Raw genomic sequence first — 25711 nt, 5'->3', positions numbered from 1 at the left:
ATCATCTTCACGAACACACCTAAGCGTTTGGATTTCTGGTGGATGAGCATGTGGGTCTCCATGGTAATGACCATCTGCACAGCTTCCGGGGGGCTGGTGGGTTGATGGATTTACGCCCAGACCGAGTACATTGATTCTCATTTCTAGTAAGGTGTAAATGTCCTGAGAATGAGCATGTACTACAGACATCTACCCGCCTGTCGCTCGTAAACAAACAAACATGACATGTGCACGATCCAAAGATAACTTTAAGGTGCCGATGATGACTTGATGATGGCCTTAATGGCTTGTGAAGTTGGGGTGGACTGTTTTAAACATGACGCTGAATGTCATCACAGACAAATGCAAACCGAACACGAAGGAAGATGAAAAATATTAAGGTTTGTATAACTGCTTCCTATGTAGAGCATCACAAATCATCCACTGGGCTTTATTTACGATGCTGCCATGAAAGCAGGTGTAGCGTTATTGATAAGCTTAGTCAGCGTATCTGTTAGGAAAGAGTGGAAACTGGTGACACCACATGTAAGAAAACAGGTGGAAAGATGCTTCAAAATGAGAAATATACTTAAAGACTTAATTTTGAAATTGGAGGACAACAAAAACAGCCAAAATCCAAATACATGCTTACAAGGATTTACATAGGGGTGCCATGGAAGAACCATTTTCAAAATCATTAAAGTCTAGTTTTTAGACTAGAAAGGACTTAAGGACTGATTCATTTATTCGAACACATTTCAATCCAAGGATCAGACTATATCATATATTCAAGGTGTCCAAGGGTCTTTTCATTACCGGTGGTTATGGAATCTGAAATTTTTGAAATGTTGTTAATCTGAAATCCTGCAAGATTTTCTGCAATGATGTGGCAAGACGAGATTGAGCCAAAAGCATAAAAATGGCTCAAATTCATCTTTTACACAAACAAAACAAATGAAACCGAGCAGACGTCCGTCTGGATCTTAGATGCACACGAGCATCATTTCTTCAGGCCTACACAGTTCAACAAGGGTGATGATGACTCACCAGCATAAAAGAGCTTCAAAGGGACATAAATATAGCCCAGTAAATATCAAATATAGCATTGACACTGTTGGCATGTGTATGTTTCAAAGCGATCTAGCAGAGCAGTCGCTGGTCGTGCAGGTGGCATTCAGATAATGCATCTAGAGATTTGACATTAGCTGACTACTGTAAGGCCATTCCTCAATTCCAAGATCGCAAGGAGCGAACTTGTTTTCTAGTGGAAACCAGTCTTGCAAGACAACCTTGGAAGAACAAACTCGGAAGGACAAGAGGACAGAGAAAGCATCTTTGTGAGATGTGCTGTGATGTTCCTGTTGGCTTCTCAGCATATTTAAACTGTAACATTGCAACATTCATAACATGATAAACGTGTTATTTACAATATTTTTCAACATGTTTTACTGCATATATTACTGCATTTCGCCATTTTTAAATGTGTAAATAAAAATTAAAATGTTGCAAATGCCTTAAGATTATTAAAAGAAATGTAACATACATTTCAGTGTAAATTTCAGCAAAATGCACGTGTTAATTAAAATGTTTACAAGCAATTGTCTACTTTTACCAGCCTCAGCTAAAACGATAATAACAAATAAACGACTAAAGGTGAATAATAGACACAAATAATATATCCGTAAGATCAAAGAATGCTCAGGTATACCCAAAATGCATTTTATTTCATGTTTGACTATCAGACAGGACTACATTATGTGGCACATAAACAGTAATATTTTTGCTTCATTGCCAGTTCTTTAAAGCAACACCAAAGAGTTTTTTTTACCTTAGTTTCCAAAATAAATGCAGGCGTTCATCCACTCGAAACAGGGTGAACGGCACTTTCACATTCGCTTTGCAGCCCTCTATCGGGCAAAACCGCACTAAAGAAGTTTCCAATCGTCGAGTCGCGGTCCTGTAGGTCGAGTGAAACTACAAAAACTTGCTTTACGGCAGACCTACAATCCAATCAGAGCTAGCTTTGCTGCAGTCGGATAAATTATTTACGACAGTGGTAATGGAAAATTTCGCTGCCAACCTTGTAGGGGGAGCAAAGAGCAAAAACTCTTTAGTGTTGCTTTAAAGATGTGTAGGTTAGGGCTAGATTTACCAACAGAGCCAATGCAAACCATAATTTTGGCGTTAAATAGCAACTGTTGGGATTTACTAAAGATGCAAAGTGGATAATTAGCGCTGAAAAGGTGTGGTCTAGTTATTTTTGCGACTGACTTTATTGCATATGCATTTCTAGGAGTTTCCCTTTCAGATGCAACATTTTTGGTAGAAGAATATTTAAATGATTCACGCTATGTGATTTACTAATGTTTGCGCGTGTGTTATGACTGGTATTTGCCCCATTATTTAGCACTGAAAAACATGTATTTAATTACTGGCTGCGCCTGTTTTATTTCATTTGCGCCTTTTTAGTAAATAACCCACAGATATGACCACTCCCATTCGTGCTTTTTTAAAAATGTCGCTTGGGCGCTAATTTGCCCCGTTTAGTAAATCTGACCCTCAGGTTGTTGTCATAAAGAACACTTTTAAAGCTCCCGTTCTGTCTGTGATTTTGAAGCTTTGATTGTGTTTATAGTGGGCAATATAACATGTGTTCATGTTTCATGTGTAAATAAACACGGTTTTTGTCACACAATTTACTTATCTGTATAGCGCTGTTTTCACTGTCCTTAAAACAGGCTGATGTCGTCATTGTTATGTGAAGGCCCTCCTTCAGAAATACGTAACAAGTTCTGATTGTGTAGTTTGTTTAGTGTGCTGTGATTCGATAGCAGCTTAGCTTAGCAGAGCCGTTTGAGCCAAAGCTGGTGACTGACATATTCCTGTGGGCGGAGTTTAGTCAACGAACTCTTTTACTGACGTCATTAAAGCAGGAAATAGAGGGCTGTAGTCCAAACCGGACGTTCGTTGTAGGCTTTTAAAGAGGAATTCTATTGAAGAAAATATATCGTCTGGCAGTGAACTTTGGGCTTGATCATTTTACAGGTATTATTTATGCTATTAAAGCAACATTACACACTAACTAGGGTTTAAAAAATGGTATCAGGAAGAACGTGACCTTAAAAATATAGTTATGAGTAGTAACTGCTTCCTCACCCCTTGTTTTGTCCGCAATGTCTTATGGGTCTTAGGAAAGCACATATATCAAAAATACATCCGGGTACTTCCATGCATTCTCTGTTCGTGTGTTCTTGACAATTTGAACCGGACTTTGATGGTTGATGATGACACAGAGCGAGGACACAAGAAAGCAAGATCGCATAAAAACGCATATTGAGAATGGGCCTAAGGCTCTATGGAATACAGAAAGCTATTTTTCTATGGAAGACAGGATGATGATCACTTCATTTTCCTTAACTTACAGACCATAAAGGTACACTCTTAAAAATAAAGTCTCATGAAATGGTCTTTAATGACGTATAGTTTCATGATTAAGTGCCTTGAACATCCACACAACCTTTAAGTCTTTTGCACAAACTGGAAAAATTTTAAAGGTTAGGAAAGAAATGGTTCTTTTAAGAACCTTTGACTTAAACGATTCTATCAATGGCATCACTGCAAAGGACATTTTTTATCATTTATGTTTTTAAGAGTGCAAGCTTGAGGAGGCAAATGAGTTGATCTCACAATAGAGAACTACCTCCAAAAATAATGACCTCATAATCGATTGTGCAAGCAGCTTATTACGACATACAGTTATGTGTTAGGGATAAGCGCCCTCTAGGGGCAAGCAGCTTATTACAACCTGTGGTTACATTTTAAAGCAATTTAATAGTCTCTATTCAGACCAGAAAAGAATGAAAAACATTGCCAAAGTGTCATCAGTGGTTCAATCAGAATATTATGAAGCGACAAGAACACTTTTGTGCACTAAGAAAACAAAAATAATGACTTTATTTAACTATTTGTTTTTCTCGTAGGTGCGTTCACGAGGCAATTACGTCAGCAGGTCACGGCGTAAACTTGTAGTCTGCGCCGATATCTTTTATTCTTTCATATCTTTTATTCATATCCAAAACGTGTTATCATGGCAAAATTATACCCCAATATATTAAGTTGCATCTGCTCGGTAGAGGGGCTAATTTAGTTACGCATCTGTGGCTTGCACTGAATTTTGCAAATTCTGTGACTCAGTTGTTTGCAAACTTCTTAAAACTCTTTCTCAGAAGAGCTGAAATATGACATTAAAAAGGTTTGAGGCGGTAGGGTTTGCATCTTGAGGTGTATAGACATTCCCGCATTCGAAATGTCAAAATTATTCCTGTCAAGAAGAATCTAAAAACAAACCCCTCACAAGCATCATGTGTTTTCTGCACTGTAAATACAATTACCGACTGCATTTCAACGTTCGGAGCCATTGCACCTCATCTTTGATGTGCTGTTTGCCAGCAAGACGCAAAACTGGGGCAACATGAATTTCAAATGCATCCTGTGAAGTACAAAAGCTGTGTGCTCAGAACACAAAGAGTGAAATCTTTTCCTCAAGCTAAAAAATAAGAAACGCTTTTGGTGCTTTTGTAATAAACGGATTCCGTCGCATGTAACCGAGTTGAGACTATTTGGCCCTTCAGGAAGAACCGTTTCTGTCTAACTGGCTGATGACGACGCAACGATCTCTGATTGTTCCAGAAATGTCAGCTTTTCATCAGCACTAAATCCTTCTGCTCGTGGAGGGCACGGATCAGGCTGAGGGAGAGACAAGCGCACACATGCCCGGGGTCGTCCCGGATGTCCGTGACTTTGTGCGAGCCGTGGCTTTATATTTTCTGCCTGCTCGCGCTCTGATGCTTCACGCCTGCTGTTCTGAGATCAGAGATGAAGTGGTGAGGAAGGACATGAAAGGCACGGCGCATCAACTTCACATTAAGCTCCGCTTCCACACCATAAACATCATCTCAATGCTGCGATGCCATTCAGTGACAGTTCATGAAGGAGCTTTATGAAGGAACATTTCTCCATTTATCTGATTAAATATACATTAAGTTCCAAGTGTAAATACAGTTGCAATTATAATAATGTCATTTTATAAACACGTCTTAGTAAAATAACTATTAATTATTATAATTTCACTACTATCTCTCTCCGGTTATCCAATTAGAGACTGCTACGTATTCCAATATCAAAACTGAAAAGTAGGGATGACTGTGCTTTTTCGGTAACTGCTCCCAGACTTTGGAATGTGTTGCCTGTTAATATTAGATTTTCTCATTCTCATGATTTTAGGATTTTAGATCTATAACTGATATTTTTATAGTCTTCTGTATTGATATAAAGCACACTGGTCAACTGGTGTTGTATGTTGTTGTGCTATATAAATAAATTGACATTGACATTGACTATACTGCAAAATATAGTATATGTAATATAATTTAAAGACCCAATGAAGTCTCTTAAAATCCGTAGCTTTGTTTAATGGATTGATGTAATTCTCACTGAAACAGGAAGTCAGGGAACCAATAGCATTTAATATACCCCATATAAATCAATAGTCTCAGCCTCAGACATGGACCGTTAGCTGAACGTGTGATACAGCATACTTAACTGGAAACACTATAGCAGCTTCAAAGTCGTCCTCTGATTGGTTGAATTATACAGGATTTCTGGACAACATGTGGGTCGCGATTTTTAATTGCCCAATTCAAAGTAACACAATTCCATCTGTTCGAAATATGCGAGGTTTACAGCATAAAATCTTCAAAAGTTGTCCAAGAGTTTTGCTTAAAGCAGTTTGTGGAATTTAAAAATATATATTTTAACTTGTTTGCCATTGTTTGTTATAAACTTTAGAGACACACGTCTGTTATTGTGAAGACATCGCCACAACCCTAGACATGACTTGGCACGACGTGATTTGCATTGCATGTCAATCATATGGTATTTTGGGCAGTCCTTGGCCATTAAAAGTGCCCATGGTTCCCAGACCTTCAGTACGCGAGACTATAAAAATCATTGATCCATATTGACGCAAGTGAGAAATTGTACGTTCCAATGCTTATGTCTTATAAATGTGAATTTTGTCAAGGTTTTGATGCACACACTAGTTTATTAAAGTCCATGTAAAGTCTGATATTAAATGTGTTCTCAGTTTGTCATACCACAGAAAAAAAGTGTTATTAAAGGGACATTCCACTTTTTTTTGGAAATATGCTCATTTTCCAGCTCCCTTAGAGTTAAACATTTGATTCTTACCGTTTTGGAATCCATTCAGGTGATCTCCGGGTCTGGCGCTACCACTTTTAGCACAATCCATTGAATCTGATTAGACCATTAGCATCGGGCAAAAAAATAACCAAAGAGTTTCATTCTGGCGTAATAATCAAGGGCTTTGCTGATGTAACATGGCTGCAGCAGGCGTAGTGATATTACGCAGTGCCCGAAAATAGTCCCCTTGATGGTTACTTTCAATAGCAGGGGACTATTTTCGGGCAGGGCGTAATATCACTACGCCTGCTGCAGCCATGTTACATCAGCAAACAGAGTACAGTTCCTAGCCATATCTGCCTAGAAAATTGCAACTTTAAATTTTCTGTCAGTCTTAGTACACAATGTAACTATAGAAGAGTCAAGTTTTAAATGGGAAAAATATCTAAACTCTTTGGTTATTTTTTAGCACGATGCTAATGGTCTAATCAGATTCAATGGATTATGCTAACTAAGCTATGCTAAAAGTGCTAGTGCCAAACCCAGAGATCGGCTGAATGGATTCCAAAACAGTAAATATCAAATGTTTAACTCTAGGGGAGCTGGAAAATGAGAATATTTTCAAAAAAAAGTGGAATGTCCCTTTAACTAATGATTTAAAAAATTGCATGGCTGATCACAATGCTCTTTATTCTGCATTAATAAGCAATATTTAAGGGCCTTAATGAATTTAAATGAATATAATTTGCCATGTAAATAGCTTTTTTTTTCAAGTAATAATCTATTGACGCAGTGGGTAAAAAAAATAATAAAACAGAGAAATCACTGGGGACTGCAATCTCCAAAAATAAAGAAGAATTTCAAATGTCACCTGTAATTACCCATGATCCTAGTAATTTCAATCTGAGGCCTACATTAACATTTTCCTAAATTTATCAATTTTTTAAAAAAAAGACCCTTTATTCATTATATATTATTATATTCAAAATACAACTTGAATCACAGCCCGTTTTGTTATGCACAGCCTCGTGTATACTGAATTCATATATTAATATTACAGAAGCACATCTTCTGCATATCATTAAAACACTGATTTTTTTTCAAACAACTAAATAGTACATCCCAGGATCTCCCACATCACCACACAAGGGTGTAACATTCATAATCAGCGATACGCAATAAGCTTCTTGTATGTGTGGTAATCCTACCACTATATTTAAAAGACAAGTTTTTTCTAAAGAGAAAAATATGTAATTGCTAAAGAGAGCCATTTCCAAAACTGCCAAATACTGCATACAGTGTCAGTGGACTGTGACTAATGCTTTGGACACAGTTACACTTTGTACTTGACGCTAATAGGACTCACCAGATACGCATGAAAACTCACATATTAAACATCAAATTTCACCATGAAATCAGCAGATTTAATTTAGTTCACCAGCTGTTTCACGTTTAAACCCCTAAATAGTCATTATTTCTATTCTTGCTTTGTTAGTGTTGTGTATCGTAGCATATCGACCATCTATAAGGTCACATTTGCATCCACAATCTGAAATCTGTCATGAATGCCATTGTTTGGATTACAGGTTTAGCCAGGAGTATAGCTTTCTACAAATTTGGTTTAAAATTAACCTATTAATGATCACAAAAAATAGGTTGCTAGTGACTAGTTTAGGTAAATGTTAACACTTAGCAGCTAATATTTAATAGTTAGAGGAATCTGAACATTCCAAATGGTCTTTGTCAGGGAAGTCAATTATTAAACAATTATTAATGATTATTCTCTGCTTTAAGCCTCATAAGCACAGACAAATTTCCCATGGACATCAAGAGGCGGTTTCCCAGACAGGGTTTAGATTGATCCACGACTAGGCCTTAGTTATTTTAGGACATTTAAGTAGTTTTAACAAACAAACTTTACAAAAAACTATACTGGTGTCGTCATCTTGAGACAAAACAATGGCACTGATATATGTTAAGATAGTACAATGTGTTTTGAAATTAAAGCAGCTCAAACATGCATTTTGGTCTGGGACTAGGATAAATCCTGTATAGGAATATGCCCCCAAAATTACCAAAATACATAAGAAAATATGATGTTTAAAAAAAACATTAAAAAAAGCATTAAATAACAATAAGCAACATATTGTTTATTCTTTATTAATGTTCGCTAAAACAAATACAGTTGTATACAGAACCAGCTCAGATATGAGATTAAAGGTGGGCCAAGTGATATTCCAGGTGGGCCGGTCGCATTGGGGGGGGGTTCTTTAATGCTTTAATCTCACATGTCTATAGTTTTAATATCATATATTTAAGACAATTGTTAGGGTTGTAATTTGGTAAATATTTTGGAACTATTTTTGAACTTTTATTTAAATTTAATTTTAATTTTATCTGAAATGGTGTTTTTCTTAATAATTATTATCTTGCTGTTAATATAGTATAACATTACAGATTTTTGGTTGTATATTGCAACCCAGTCTCACGCAAATTGTGCTAGTCACGAAATATTTGATTAATTTATTTGTGTCAGGACACGATTTTCAGTTTTTTCGTGCCATGATAATAAGTAATAATTCATTACATTTATATAACGGTTTTCTGCAGCACTCAAAACTCTTTATATATGAAAGGGGGGATTCTCCTCAACCACCACCAATGTGCAGCATCCACCTGGATGATGCGACGGCAGCCATATTGCGCCAGAATGCCCACCACACACCAGCTTATCATCCATGAGCATGAATGTCTTTTCATGTCAGACAGCACGAATTTCTTTAAATAGTTTTTAGTGTCCGTGGCACGACTTTCTTTTCTGTTTTTTTTTAAACTTTCATTTTATGTATTGTTTTCTCATAGGTTTTTTTCACATTTTTTTCTATTGTTGCTTGGGGTTGAGTTTAGAATGACTTTTTGTTACATTTCAGACATCCTACCCCAAACCCCAAGCGAAAATATTTTTTAAATCAAAAAGAAAAACATGTAGAAACCAATTAATAAAATTACATCCTAACCCAAACCCCAAGCGACTATGATTTTTAAATAGGAAAAAAACTATGAGAAAACAATGCTGTACATAAAATGACACGGAAAAGAAAGTTCTTTATTAACTTTATTAACGTAAATAACTACCTTCCGGTAGCGCCGCCATCTTAGACTCCTCTGTATTCAGGAGAGAGTATTAGCGTACTGTACGCACTTTTCTTAGTGACGTATGACAAATTCGGAGGGCGGGGGCACAGATCAACAGCAGAGTAACCTCCGTAGGCTGCGTAAGCTCTCATCCTGAATGCAGACACGACTAAGATGGCGGCGCTACCGGAAGGTAGTTATTTTTGTTAATAAAGTTTTTAAAATGGATATTTCTACAACAACACCGTGCGGATTACCCTCAGAAGACCTTTGTTTATCATCCTGGAGGCGTTTGGATTTAATTTGTGAAGGATGGACGCACTTTTTTTGGACTTGAAGGTCATGGACCCCGTAACATTACATTTAATCAACTGAAAGATCTAAAACATTTTCTAAAATATCCGAAAATGTGTTTGTCTGAAAAACGATGGACATATGCAACTCTGACAGCTTGGGGGTGAGTAAATCATGGGTTTAATATCATTTTTGGCCGAACTATCCCTTTAAAGATCATACAAGGTATTAGGGCTGTCAAATTTTAATTCGAATTTCGAATATTCGTCGAATGTAAAAAAAAATATGCATATTCGAACGTAAAACTTTGCATTCGAATTTTCCCTGTGTCAGGAAGCTCACGCAACGTGATAATGCATAACTGACGCGGATTGTTATACAGAGCGGCTCAGCCAACTATGCGGAGCAAGCCAGCGTTATTCATTTGAAAAATAGCAAGAAAAGACAGTGGGGATTACGAGTCGGACAGAATACATATTAAAAGGGCTGTGTGATGCTGCTTTGGTTTTTGGAGCATCAACTGGAATTCAACCGCAAAGTGAAACTAACTGAGATGAGTTATTGTCGTCTGCTTCTAAATGCAGTTTTAAAGTTTAAAATAACGTAACTGATCAACACGAAAGTGCCATAATACAGCTGCTTGTTTAGCAACATTAAAACCATATATGCATCTACATAGTCCACACCGCATATGAGAGAATAACGCCGCGGTGGCTTTATTTTAACTGACTGGAAACGTGACTTTCACCTGGACATTTGATATGCAAGTTTTTCATCAACATTATCTGCGTGAAATATAAACATGATGATCATCTGCCAACTCGACTGTTTCAGCACGTCCTCTATTAATTACGGAGAGTCTGCTTTATTAACGGCTTCACTCGCGTAAGTTAAACATTTCTGTTCTGTACTTTATTACTCGCATATATTTCTACATATTTTCAACCAAGGAACACACAAAATATAATATTAGTTGTTGTGAATAGCGTTTAAGCTTGACAAAATTTAAATGACTAATGATCTTTCCCACTTATTTTGGCTTAAATAAAGATTAATTCGTTTTCATACTTTATTAGAAACACGTTAATTTATCTACTTATATAAAATGCCCTATTAATATGCATTGTCTATGTATGGCATTCGTTTTGTACATTTACAGGTGCACAACTATACTGGTTAATTTTTATTTCATTAGTAGTGTTTATAACATTCGTTTTAACAAAAAATATGCTGTGCATGATTTTATTGGGGCTTTGTGCTGCGCCCTCTTGTGGGCTTTTAGGAGTATTTTCTCCAAGATAAAGTAGGTCTTTATAATTCGAATATAATTCGAATTTTATTATTTTTCAAGGACGAATTTCGAATGTACTTGTTCAGCCATTTTGACAGCCCTACAAGGTATACATGCATTTTATCAGTTTGTGTATTCCTGTGGATCAAACCCATGACCTTTTAGGCTGCTAAAGCAATGCTCTACCTATTGAGCTACAGGAACAGAAAGTCATTTTGAGTCATTTTTTTAGGGAATCAACCTTTGAATGTGTATAACTTGGAGCCATCTCTCAATATTAAGCAGGGCAAGCACTTTTAATATATATAAAAAAAAGATCAGTCGAAGAGAAAACGAAACTTTGATTTACAAGATTGTGACATTTAAGCATCTAATAAATGCAATGCTATTAGCTAATTCAGATAAACAGTTCTGGAAATCCCATGAAAGCCTGGTGACTGTGTTTTGACAAAGGTTTTTATATTAACACCACGTTTATTAACAGTCTTGGGAACTGTTAATCCATGTAAGCACATAGCCCAGTGGGCTGGCAGGAGAAGTCTGAAACTCATTACCAGTTTTCCGGCAGTAAACATGTCCGACCTCCAGAAAAATTAGCTGCTCTAGCCGATTTCACACAACCCGTTTATGAATTCAGGCTTAAAACCTATATTTCATCAAGGACAGTGAGGGAAACAGCGGTCAACACTTCATTACAATCTTGCAGCTTTCGGCACAGCAGGCACTATCAACATAACTTTATATTAGCTACTAGAAGAAAGTGAGGCACAGATTCGCAATGACAGAAATAATAAGTGAGTGCTTTGCCCAGTCAGCCATAAGGCCTGAAGTAAATGCTTTTAGAAAAACCCATCCATCTACTGATTCGCAACAGAGTTCAGCACATTATGTATTCGGGAAAAATGCAAATTTTGAGAAAATGTGAGTGCAGTACTTACTGCCATATAGATATTTCTACATGACTGACAGGGTGTTGCGCTGTGGATTTTAGGGTTTATGGGTGGCCTGTACCTACAACAGTTGTCACTAGAAAGGTACCTTTTCAAAAAGTACACTTTAGTTCCTAAAGGGGGCATATTGGTACCTCAAAGGTACATACTGGTATACAAGAAGTATACCTCAATTCTGAATTCATACAAATATTAACACAAAAACTATCTTTCAACGCAACTTTCATGAAGTAAAATCACTAAAAACCTTTCTTCCGCCCCGTGATACACAGAATTGCCGGGTGCAGGAATCGAATCATAGCTGTTTTTATCGAAAATAAAAGCTACTGACAAAGCAGAATCAAGGACTGGAACTAAATGCTATATATAAAAAATTTTACCACGGGCCTATTAAATGCTTTGTTCTGATTGGTTAAGAAATGTTTCACGGGTGTTGATTTTTTCTGTAAAACGCACACCTGACCTGTCAAATGTTTTAAAGAGCACCTATTGTCCGATTCACGATTTTACATTCCATTTGGTGTGTAAGTGTGTATTAGTACGTTTATGATATGCAAAAGGTACAAACCCTAAAGTAAACGGTGATGCGAGTTATCATCTCCAATGTAAATCTCTTTTCTTGGATTACAACAAACACACGGATTAGGCAACAGTTTACTTCCTGGGATTGGTGATGTAGAAGACTGACATTATCATAATTCCTCCGCTTGGACTCACAGCCTGTAAGTTAACTCCTGTTATTGCATTGAGCGCAAATCTTTCAAACATGGTAAAGAGCGCAACATTTCCGCTGACGTCAGATGTTTTCAGACCAATCACAACGTACAGATTAGCTGGCCAATCAGGGACACGGCGCTTTTCAAATCCGTGCGTTTCAGGAAGAGAGTAATGTGTTTTTTGAAACCACGCAAACAAATTGTATTATACCAAATACACAAAATAACGTTATTTTTTAGCAATGAAATAGGTGTCCTTTAAAAATAACCACTGGAACAATGTTTGTGGTAAAGCGTAATAATTGACTCCAGTCCTTTGAATTATTTGAAATTTACATTATTTTCTAATAATTCAACGGCCCGTCATCAATTATTCCTTACAAAACGTCAACAGTAGCAGTCAATATGACAAATCTGACAAAATCGACATGCATTAGGCGTCATCTAAATAAGCATTTTATATAGTCTGCTAATACAAGTAAATCCACATGGTTACGAGTCAGAAGCTATTGTTAAAGAGAGCACAATTACAACACAAAACCATTCACATTAACCTTATTTAACAATTTTCCAGCAATAAAAACTACCTAGAGCTAAAACGCTTCCGCTTTTGGGCCTTATCTTGGTAACAGCTTTCATTTTAAACTCTGTGGCAGAGGAAGATTAATGACACAGCTCTTTATAATTAGGCCAGATAAGGGACATTGGCAAGACTCGGGCATGTAGCACACGACTGAGAACATGGGCAATCTTTTTCAGTGCCGCTAAAGATTCACTTTTGTCACCGAATGTGACTCTCAAAGGCTTTATTGGAATCAGACCGCTGAAGAGAATTGGAGGCATGCACATTATTAGTCACCACTGAGACTTATTGCTGAGATTACCCAATTATAGCGCTTTTGACAGAGATGTGAATGATGCGAAAATTCAATTTAAAGGGATAGTTCATTCAAAAATGAAAATGAATCACTCATGTTAGTTCGTATCTGTATATTTTTCTTATTTGAAAAGATGAATTTTTTATGATCTATCCGCTTGGAAAAAAAGTGAACACTCTGGCTGTTAAACTCAAGTGCAGTATATGTGATTTGATATTTTTAAAGGGGACAGAGAATGAAAAACTTTTTTTTTTTACCTTGTCTTTGTTAAATAATGGTAGTCGACCCGCATTCACGAACATACAAAAAGTGCTAGACATGCTAAACATCTCAGTCTCAAAAGATATGTCCTATACATTAAATGAGGAACCCAGAGGCAAGTAACATCCTCAAGAAAAGCAATTCTACCTCAATTCTAAGTTTCTATTACTTAATTTCTTATTAATTTCTATTACTTTTTAAATGTACTGATTTTCCTAAGGCCTCCATGACCAAAGAAGCTATAATTCAGAACTCAACCATACTTTAAAAAACTATATTCAAAGGAAAAGACCAGATGAAACATTTTCCAGAGCCAATGTTTGATTAAAAGCCCTTTATAAAATATATAACACTATCCGCTCAGATCACAGAGCTGTAGGAAATGCACTTTTAGATCAATCTTTGAAAAGTTAGTTCAAACCCGCAACTGAGCTTTTTAATTGTTAATGCTCTCTACTGTATGTGTTTTCTGCTAGTCAGTTTCACCACCCACAGGAGTTTGAACTAAAAAAAAAACAGTCCTTGTGTAACAAATAGCCAAATCCTGAGAGACACGGAGTGAGAAATTTTTCGAATTGAGATTTCTATTGGATTTGAAATTCACATCAATTGCCAAGTTCCTTTTTGTTAGTTGAATCCAACTTCCCAGCTATGCCGACAGGTGCAGTACGTGTCTGACTGATTGCCCTAATTCCCATTCCTGCTTTAACACATCATCCTTTCGATAATAAAAAGGGCTGTTTGTGACATATTGCACATCCAGAATTAAAGGAGTAGTATGTAGGATTGTGGCCAAAACTGGTATTGCAATCACAAAAAGTGTGGCTAAAACTGGTACTGCAATCACACAGCTGGTTGCCAATATACCAAACGACAACATAAACATCAGTTGAGGGCTGCAACTCCACTTTTTAAATGACAATATCCTGGCCGGGCTGCTGTTGTCAGTGATATACGTATTTGAAATGAAAATGATTTCTTAATGTCTAGTGACATTTCAGGGCCATTTAATGATTAATTGATATACATTTCTTACATACTGTTCCTTTAAAGGCTCCCCAAAAAGTCGGTGTTAAGATTTACGTTCTTTATTAAATATTTTTTTCCACATTACATAATAATTATAAACTCGTCCAAACTATGGCATAACACAAATGTAACTGTGGGAATTATGTCGATGAATAAAAGCATCCAAAATAAATCAAAACTCTTCATTTTATTTTCACTTTAGGATGATTTTTAAAGAATACTGAAGGAGTTAATTTGAACTCTTATGGGCTGCTTTTCCTTTAATAATCAGTAAGTTGTTTATTAAAAAAAAAACACACATCTATATACACATCTAAATACATCTTCAGATGAAAAGATTTTTAAGATCATAGTAAACATTTCAGTCAAGCGTTTTAAAACTTTTGCATTTGTCGTGGCATACAGACTGTTACTTCCCAGGTTTCATTGGTGTGGATTAAGTTTAACAGTACGATAAAGTCGAGCTAGTCTGTTGTCTCGGTTTAAACGAGTGAAGTATATCTAGTCGGATCAATATCATTACACAACTCTAAGCCATTACCCACCAGAGACTCCAGAAATCAATTCTAAATCGAGACATCAAACAGACCTTGCGACGCTTCGCCTCATACATTGGGGTTTTAAAACACTGACAGAAAAAATAGTGCTAGCACAACTACAGGATGATTGTAAGCATGATATATAAATGCTGAAGCATTGTATTTCTGTCTGAAACCATGTGCGAAGTTTGGCATCTCATCCAGACCATTTTTTCCCTAGAACTTCTCAAATACTTCCAATTTTAATCACTCTTTGTATGAGGACTTATTCCCCCCGTGTACACACACAGTTTGAAAAAATGGACCTGCAATAATGGTCAAACAAGATTTTCAAACCCACCTCTAATCCAATTTCTCTTTAAAACTGGGATGACGACTCAAATGGGAATTAAATTACCACACAATCCTGTTTTTTACAATAGCCAACTTAACAAGAAATGTTTTTTCCGATGGCAGAAGAAGAACATTGACATTTCAAATTCGCACAGACCAGAGACACTTAACCGCTTAAATTACCTCACGTCTCAAGTGTAAAACTTTTTGATCATGACATCACGACGCTCTATCCGTTAGTTCACGAATCATCTGCCCCAGTACTGTATGTCTGTACAAAAAAGCTGTTCATGGTTCCCCCAGAGATGTCTGGGTCATGTGGAGAGAGCATCGCAAATCTCCCCAAGCCACAGGATACCACAGCACTGCATTTGCCCTGACATGCTGAGGGCCGTAGCATGACTGCCCAGGGTAATGTGACAGAATGTTGAAGTTTTATGTTTTGTTAAAGAAATAAAGCTCTATAATCTTGTATAATCATTTTGTCTGGAAATTTTCCTCCCTCTGTGGTTTAAGCTGTTCCAGGTCAGTTTGTCTACCTTGAATTGTTTTGCCAAGTGTTAAGTGTAAATGCAGATATCGGATACGAGTACATTTTAAAAGATGATGTAATCGGATACAGGAAACAATTTAGAATTGGGGGCATCAAGATTTGCAGTGTGAATAGTCCGCTAAACCCAGTTCTTGGAAAGCCACGTCTCTGGTTTACTGTTTCGTAGCCTATATCTCAGTGCAAATGTTGAAGGTTGTTACTGACGGCTGACAGCTCATTACTCAGGCTTATTACTTTAAAATCACACCCAGTACAAAAGTTAGAAACCAGAGTAATGCTGTAAGTAATGTTTCACCAGTTTAAGCACCCTGGACCAGGGGCTTCCAGGAAAATGTGTTTAAAGGCAAACTCAGCAAATAGACTATTAACAGAAGACTACGTACATTGATTAATACCAACAGGTCACGCTATGAGCCTGGTCTGTTGGATTTTAAAATCACCAAAAATCAAGTCACGCTATTTATATACCTAAATAAAGATTGCTTCAAAGCAGCTTCAGAGCAACAAACAGGAAATTATGCAAATTTCTAAGCGCAGCAGTATGCATGATACAGAAAATCAGTTCTGGGTAAGTTTTAAATAAATAAAGGCAATTGTCCAAAACAATTTATGATGGTTTTGTTTGTGTATGTGGAACAATATTACACCTGAACTAACATCAACCAAGAACACATCTGTTTTGGCACCCTGCTTTTATAAGTATAAAATGTGTCTATTGTTAAACAAAAAGCCAATTTAGAGCCCCATCTTGCACCTTGCACTATGGACATGCTTACATATTCAGCCAGATGGTATGACTAAAAAGTGCTAAACCTCCACATTTAACACATTTTTCAGTAACCTTTTTATATAAAATGTGTTAATGGCACATTTATCATCATTGAATCGAAAAAGTTCAATGCTATGTTTTAAAAAGTTAAAGTCCTAAAAGATTCTTCACAGCGATGCCATTGAAGTTGTGCTGGGTGGATTATCAAGGTTTGGTTGTAATACCTGTATTTTTTCATAGATGTCTATATATTTATGGTCTGATATGACCTTCCTTTTTTGAAGCGTTGCCAGAAATGTACACTGAGGTCAGATCAGCTTTTAACCAGCTTACATGTTGTGCAGCTGTATATTCAAACAGGGATGAAAACCCTGTCTTTCAATTTGATAATGTTTAATTATAAAAGGGAATTGTGACCTGACCTGAGGCTTTGACTCTCATGTAAACCCTTATTCAACTTTTTAGAAGATATTTACTTTATATCGACATTCATCCCACAAATGACAGAGATATGAATGGGGTCACCCAGCCCTGCACTGCAAAACATGACTTTCTTCTAACGTAATATTTTTGTCTTGGTTTTAGTACAAATAAAAATTCTTACATCAGAATGAGTTTTTTTATAGGCAAAATGACCATAAAAAAAATAAGTCTAGATTTTAAACAAAAAATATCAAATTTAAGTGAATTTGACCTTAAACAAGCAAAAGAATCTGCCAATGGGCTACGATTTTTTTCTTGATCTGAGCGTTAAAGAAAAAAGTAAACTTATTTCAAGATTTTTTCTTATCCCTTCAGCAGGCTTTTTGCATGTTTAAGGCACAAATTCACTTAAATTTTATGTTTTTTGTCTAAAATCTAGACTTATTAACTTAAGTCATTTTGCTCAGCAAGACAATTATTTTTAATTTATTTTACCTTTAACAAAACTTTATTTATAATAGTGAGGTTGGAGGCATTACAAATCAGAAGTACAAATTGGCAGCAAAGACAAAAAGTGCATATTAGTACCTCAAATGTACATATTGGCACCAAATGTACCTAAATAGTACATATCAGGACCTTTTTAAGGGTACTGCCCCAGTAACAGCTATAGGGACCATTTTTTCTGACAGTATATATCTTTATGTGAAGTTTTTAAGCTTGATGATCTCTTGTTTATTTGTTTGTTTGTATTTTTTCATCTGTTGCATCTTTTAATATAAGTGATAATATGTAATATTATTTATTTATTCATTTTATTCTTCTCATGTATTACAACAACCTGTTATACCACATATTGATATATTCACGTGACTTAAATAATAAAACTGGCAATAAAGAAATAAAACAGTTTCTATAATTTTAAACCAACTACGATGTCTATAGCACTAACTGCTGTGCACTTGTTTCATGTTAAAGTGCACAAACTACATGACACAGTCTGAATAGTGTAACAAAACTCGTGTCATCCTTCATCCATAACAATATGCATGCAACGTGACCCTAAAAGCTAGCGAGTTTACATAGTGTTTCAACACATATAGCCAAAGTGACACTCACCAGATTCAACACCGTTTCCACTATATCTCGGTTTCCCACCTCGCCGACTTGAATGAGACCGGCGAGGACTGCGAATTTCATCTTGATATTCCGTATCGGAACCGACGGGTTTATCACCCCGGACGGCAGGACCACCGATCCGGAGCGAGACATCATCATCATGTCGCCGGTACCGGAGCAGGACGCGGCGAATCCGTGCTGCCTGTGACCGGAGTGAGGCTCTCCGTCGACCGGCGTGGCCACCGTCTGAACGCTCGCCATGCTTCTGCTTTAAACACAACGCTGTGTCATCAAGGACACGAGGTGTTTTAATAAAAATCAAGTTCAGTGTTTTCAATGGGAATGGGGGGAAATCTCCAGCGGCTGCGGTAGGATAAGTCCAAATGCATGAGACAGGTTGACTGTGTGTAGGCTATCACAGTCTACAGGCACTCCGCACACTGTACTAGGATCTTGGCTGGTATGTGTTTAGTGATGTAGTATGTGGCTTTGCATTACCCAGCTGGGTGTACTGATCAATGTTTGTCATGCTGGGAAAACGCCCCTTATGCTCAGCAGTGCTGCAGTGTGCATACTGTTTCTGCACCTATACTCTTAAAAAATAAAGCTTTTTGTTTTCCTGTACACTCTTAAGAAATAGTGCGTTATTTTCAACGCAGCATTGGGCCAAATAGAACCCATCCTGTTGGGTTGTAATTTAACCTATGCTGAGTTTTTTAACCCATTGCTGGATCATATAAACTTGGTTAATTTAACCCAACGACAGGGATCGTCCCTTTTTAAAGTCCCAGCACTGTGTTAAAAATAACCTAGCATTTTTTACATGTGTGGTTTAATAAAAAAAAAATACTTTCTTTTGCACAAAAGTGTTTTTTTTTTAGTGGAGAAAGGTTTTTCAGAAAATGAAGAGGAATTAAAATATGAGGAACCCTTTTATATATTTTAAATATATTTTTAACATTTTCAAAAGAATAAAGGTTGTTTAAAGGGGACATTTAATAAGACTTTTTTAAGATACATAAATCTTTGGTGTCCCCAGAGTACATATGTGAAGTTTTAGATCAAATTAGCATATAGATAATTTATTATAGCATGATAAAATTGCCACTTTGTAAGTGTGAGCAAAAATGTGCCGTTTTTGGGTGTGTCCTTTTAAATGCAAATGAGCTGATCTCTGCACTAAATTGCAGTGCAATGATTGGATGGTGCAGATTAAGGAGCGGTATTATCCCCTTCTGACATCACAAGGGGAGACAAATTTCAATGACCTATTTTTTCACATGCTTGCAGAAAATGGTTTACCAAAAACAAAAAGTTACTGGCTTGATCCTTTTCACATTTTCTAGGTTGATGGAAGCACTGGGGACCCAATTAAAGCACTTAAACATGAAAAAAGTCCGATTTTCATGATATTTGGAATAGGTCCCCTTTAAAGCATGGGTTCTCAAAGTCTGCGATCCTCCACTGTACACGGCTGTCAAAGTTCGCCCCCTAGTGGCAGTCATCATGAAATTTAAATGTAATCGTATCTCCATAAATCGGTGCCAACATGTGAGAGAAGCTCACTCCAGCGCAAGGGCCTTCAATATAAGAGTATTCAATAAAGTGGAATAAATAAATGAATACAAATGAATTAAACAATAAACAGCTATGCATATATGACAAAGACCACTAATCTTTTTGGAGAGAACATAAGAAGAGTTTTGTTGCAAAACGAGATAACGAGATTTTTTTTTTGGTTGTGCATTCCAATTAATATCAATTTAACACTCTAAAAACAAACTGTGCTAAATAGCACCAAAAGTGTTTTTTTGCTCGTAATCATAGAAGAACCGTTTTTAGTGCCATATAGCACCGGTGAGGCACCTGTGTAGTAGAACCACATAGTGCTATGTAGAACCATATGAGGTGCTATAGTGGTGCTACATGGCCCCCATATGGTTCTACGCAGGTGCTTCACCGGTGCTATATGGCACTAAAACCGGTTCTTCTATGATTACGAGCAAAGAACCAATTTTGGTGCTATATAGCACCATTTTTTTTTAGAGTTAACTGCAGTTGGTTTGTTTTTATTTAAACCTTCATAACTTAAAAAATACAGCTAGCACTATAAAACATAATAATAAACATGTTTTCACAAAATGTTAAATACGGAGTTATCTCATTTTGCAACAAACTCTTCATATTGAGATAAGATGAAAAATACTAATGTGTAAACATAAAATTGATTTAATTTCACCTCTCACACATGCCGACCAGATGTTATTTAGGCTAATTCAGTGTATTCCAAACAAAACACTGTTCAAGGTAAAAATTATTCATTCTTTTTGTTTAACTATATCATTTAAGTCCTTTAAAAAATGACTAATTACTGGTAAGTAATCATAGTTAATTAATAAATATATTATTTTAATCCTGTCTCCATATGTTCTTTCCAAAACACATTGTCAGTCTTTGTCATATGTGCAGCTGTTTTTGATTGTTTGTTTGTTTGTTTTATTCATTTGCATTCATTTATTTATTCCACTATGATGAATATAAGAAAGCCTCTTGCACTGGAATGATCTCACTCCCATGCATTCCCATGATTTACAATTAAACTCAAACTTCATTATGACTGCCACAAGGGGGCGAACTTTGACAGTCGTGTCCAAATGTCATGTAAGGTGGGGGTCCACAAAATAATTTGTTATGAATAAGGCCTACACAATTATGCTGTATTGTTATAAAGGGCATATTTACTCATGGAGACCATCTAAACCTTGTCAGTCTTGCTACTGTTGACTTTATAAAAAGCTTTTAAGATTTTAAAGGTAAAAAGTATACATTTTGAGTCAAAATGTAATTTAAATAAAATACGCTCTGAATGAAAACCTAAGTGGAATTAACATGATTCAAGCTGTAATGTGTTTTAGTAATAAACAGATCAGATAAAGTATTAAAGCTCTACTGTGTACTTTATTGAGTTAATTCTTAGCAAAAACCCATGTTTTCTTTCAAAAGTATGTGCTCATTCATGTGTAATTACCTCCACCCCACTAATCAAAGTATTCTCGTAAGTGTAGAATCTGCTATTTAAAATGCATACCGTCGAAGCGCTCTCTGGCTGAATCCATGTTGTGCCTCCATCTTTGAAATACATTCGCCGACGAGGGACATTCCTGAAATTCAAGCTCCGCCTTTCGCGCTTTCTCTCTACACTCACGCTGGCCGATAGCTGAAGCCTCCGGAGGTTGCATGTGTAGGCGGTATACGTCATCAAGACAGTCTTATTTCAGAATATTAACAATTATAAAGCTGACAATTATTCTTAGTTAATTGTAAATTGATGTAATATGCTTATGACTTGTGAATGTAATTCTCAGTTAATTTAAATAAACCAGGCTTGATGACGTATGCAGCCTACGACCTGCGTAGCTGAATCCTTCGGCTGCGACAGCTGCAAACCGTGATGAACCTGCGATCTAATGCTTTGATTTGAAAGCCTGTTGAAGACATATTCTCGAGGACATTAAAACAAGTCGCCAAGGAAGCGAAACGGGGATTTTAAACGACAACGCGACAGGAAAAACATCAAGACCAAAGTCAATGTAGTTTTCCAAGATGGGGCTCAAGGGACACTGAAGTTGCTACTTTCTATCTTCTCCACAGGTAATTCAGCATATTCGTTTACATCGATACAGTCTATGTTGTAAACTTGAAGTTTTATAGTTCCTTGGCTAACTTTAGCATGATTATGCATAACACTTGTTAGTGTAAACACGCATGTGGTTTAATGTGTTCGAACAGCCACACGCCGTCTCTCCGCCCATTTATGTAATCTGAGGTACTGAGAAATTTTTTATTCGTCTTTTCTGACCTCTAGCACAAACACACGGTGACAGCCCTATTTTTAGCCTTTCATTGATAAAACGCAGCTGATCTGCGCGTCTTTCATTTCATTTTACAAGCGTGCGCGTCTTTCATTTCATTTTACAAGCGTGTGAAAGTTGCGCGATCTTTTTTCACCAATTTGAGAGAAAGCTCTTACATATACACGGACATTTAACGTTTACATAAAACATAAGCATTGGACTCTGACATAATATTCGCGTCCATTTAAACCCGTCATTACTCTCGCTCATGATTAAATGACAGGAGAGGGACTCGTCCACAGACCATCTCCTCAGTATTCTGGAGAGAAGCGGTCGAAAATGGACAAAAAGAGACGGATTAAAACACATATTTAATACCAAGTTTAACAGCCCCTGTGATATTTTTCCTCGCGCCGATGAAAAAGGAGTGTCTAAGCTACGTTTATGGTTGCTTTTTGTATGTGATTTTAAGCGGACATATCATGACAATCAGACTTTTTCCATGTTAAACATAAATCTGTGTGCTTTGATGGATCACAGGACATTGCAAATTGTTCATTTTTTTTCATTGCTTTTGCTTTGTAGCTACTGGAAGCCATGTTAACCTTGGCATGACACGTACGAGTACGAGTTAAAACCGTACGAGTTAAAACGCATTCCGAATGGGGGGGGGGCTAGAAAGTAATTTTCAGTTGGTTGTCATATAGACTTTCACCGCTAGATGGGAGTAGATCTTACACAGTGGAGCTTTAAGGTTGTAAAAATGTGAGTGAAAATTGTGGTAAGCATACTTTATAATTATAAGGGGGTCTTTGAAAAATGTTCTCCCCTGTAAGGAATCTCTGATCCCAAATAGTTTGAGAACCCTTGGCTCAAAGGATATATCTTCTTCATCATGCTATTCCAGGAGTGTTTGTTCTTCGGCTGAGCACCAGTGAAGTTGTATTACATAATATCCTGTATTTTCTTGGCTTTTTAACAGAATTGATATGGGTTCATACTTTTGAAGCAGTATCCATCAATAATATATTCCAAGACTTGTGGGTTGATAGCTTATATGTGATATCTTCTGCAGTGAAATTATCCATTTTTTATTGCATTTCATTATAAGTAGGCTACTGGGTCTTTGTACTGTATGTGCTTATTGGTGCTTCAACAAGTTGGGGACCATTAATGACATTTAAGCCAAGTAGGGCAAGGATTTAATACTGTATAACATTTTGTTCAGCTTAAGATAAAAGTCCTATACATGTAAATGATGAGATATTTTTATATTTGCTTATTTCTTTAGAAGTCTTCTGCACATGTAGTGGAACGCATAATAAATATTGTGTTTTAATTTACGTTCACTAATAACATTTTAAAGCATAAACTGATTTGAAAAAAGTCAGTTTTTTATGTTTTGAAGTCATTATGAATGACATTAAAAAATAAAAACCTTAATTTTTGTAAAATGGTGGTATTTTTTTAAACAAATGACTTACTTATGAGCTTCATTATTTAAAAAAAAAATCATGTGCGCTCATAATCTTTAACCAAAACGCAAAACTTCTGCCTTCCTTGAAACGATCTCTCGTTACTTTTGGTTACTTTCCGGAATTAACGGGAATATATGGGAATAAACTTGGAATTTGAAAAAAAATGCAAACTTGCTTATACCAGAGAACTTTTGTAGTTTAAAAAAAATCTTGCAGCTTAATACAATGTGTGGTTTATGTTAAAAAAACACATTTTTTTCACATACCGTACATTTTGTAGCTTCAGATTTCACTCTCTTCTTGAAATGCACGGATTTGAAAAGCTTTGTGTCCCTGATTGGCCAGCTAATCGGTAGGTTGTAATTGGCCTGAAAATCTCGCTCTTTACCAGAAACTTTCCACCCAATTTATGGGATTCATACAGAGTTTATGGTGAAGGTGGTTATTTGATGGATGTCTGCTGAAAACCACACCATGGGAGTTTGATTCAGGATAGTATGATGACATGGCTAACAAAACAGTACATAATTTAGTGTAATCTACTGATAAATATTCATATTAATCACAGTTGATTATAATGAATTCCTCTATTCTTTGATTGCTTCACGTTTCTCCAGTTTTAATGAATGCCAACACTACAACCTCTCTGCTAAACCAAAACACAGCTGACTGTAAATCTAAACTAGCAAATAGTGAGATCTGTATATTTGCTTAGACTGATATGTCGAATATAAAAATAACCCTAGTTTGCAATTGAGAATGCAAAGATAAATACTGACATCTAGTGGATACTAGAAGCTTTGGTAACAAAACAGGTACAAAGAACCATAATGAAATAGTTCACCAAAAAATGAAAATTACCCCATAATTTACTCACCGTAATGCCATGCTAGGTGTAAATGACTTCCTTTCTTCAGGCAAACACATTTGGAGTTATATTAAATAATATCCTGGCCTACTAATGGATTCCTTTTTTTTGATGATGGATGGGCATCAAACACACGGCCGCTATTCAGTGCCATTAAAAAGCCAGAATATTTTTTTATATAACTCATAAATGTGTTGTTCAAGTCCCTCTTTCATATTTCGGTTTCACTCCGAGACATATTATAGAAGTAAAATGAGTTGCAACTTTTTTGTATTCAGGATCTGTACTGAGAACACAAAACAATTAAAATCAAACAGACGACAATCGAATTGATATTAAATCATTTATGCATACTTTAATTAAAAATCATTGTCTCTTTTGTCATTAAAGTAATCCAGTACTATAAGCAGGTCTGAGAAAATCAAACCCAAGTCATTTTGCTCATCCTTACAACAAGTGAGTACAAATGCAATAATATTACACCCATCCTTGGACAAACATTACAACACAAAAGCAAAGTAAACCCAGCTTACAAATGAGTAACATTTTGTACCATATGAATTACACAGATATCTGTGCAAAAAGAGATATCATGTATGCAAAATGTCCGTACTACATGAGCATTTAAATATATATACTGTATATAGTCTATACAGGTGCGTATGTATGTACACACATACACGCATAACCAAACACATACATGGACATGTGGTGCATGCATGTGCAAAATATAGCTTTATTTATTTTAATTTAATAAAATACATGCTTCCCAGAAGCACTCAAGAGCTTAGGTGTCCTATACATTGTATAAGATCATATTCACATAAAAAAAGAATAAAATAATTATCATACAAATAATAATAATAATTCAAATATGATAATATTTAAACAACAACAAGGTAAAGGTACTCTGGTAATATTTTCCAATTTGGGGGTTAATAATACCCACACCTGGCCCATTGTGCAAAAGTCAAAGTTGTTCCTCGCAAGTATTACAGAGTCACAGAACTTAAGGGATCTGAAAAACTTCAATCTCCATGC

At 36.2% G+C, this 25711-nt stretch overlaps 2 protein-coding genes across 7 annotated transcripts in view; both read right to left on the bottom strand.

The window, feature by feature from the left end:
* Positions 1-18895, bottom strand: part of nbeab (neurobeachin b) — a 328780-nt gene extending 309885 nt beyond the window's left edge. Inside the window, exon 1 of the mRNA XM_065280795.2 lies at positions 18471-18895. Within this exon, the coding sequence (XP_065136867.1) occupies positions 18471-18731 (261 nt within the window). The 5' untranslated portion in view covers positions 18732-18895. The remainder of the gene's footprint in view (positions 1-18470) is intronic.
* A 6101-nt stretch (positions 18896-24996) lies between these two features.
* Positions 24997-25711, bottom strand: part of stard13b (StAR related lipid transfer domain containing 13b) — a 97601-nt gene continuing 96886 nt past the window's right edge. For all 6 annotated transcript variants that reach the window (XM_065280780.1, XM_065280783.2, XM_065280781.2 and 3 more), the window contains one exon: positions 24997-25711. This exon is cut by the window's right edge and continues 142 nt beyond it. The gene's annotated coding sequence lies outside the window, so the exon portion shown is untranslated.

This window comes from Paramisgurnus dabryanus, chromosome 8 (assembly GCF_030506205.2).
Source record: "Paramisgurnus dabryanus chromosome 8, PD_genome_1.1, whole genome shotgun sequence".
In the NCBI taxonomy this organism is placed as follows: domain Eukaryota; kingdom Metazoa; phylum Chordata; class Actinopteri; order Cypriniformes; family Cobitidae; genus Paramisgurnus; species Paramisgurnus dabryanus.
This window is presented reverse-complemented; position numbering and strand designations above follow the sequence as displayed.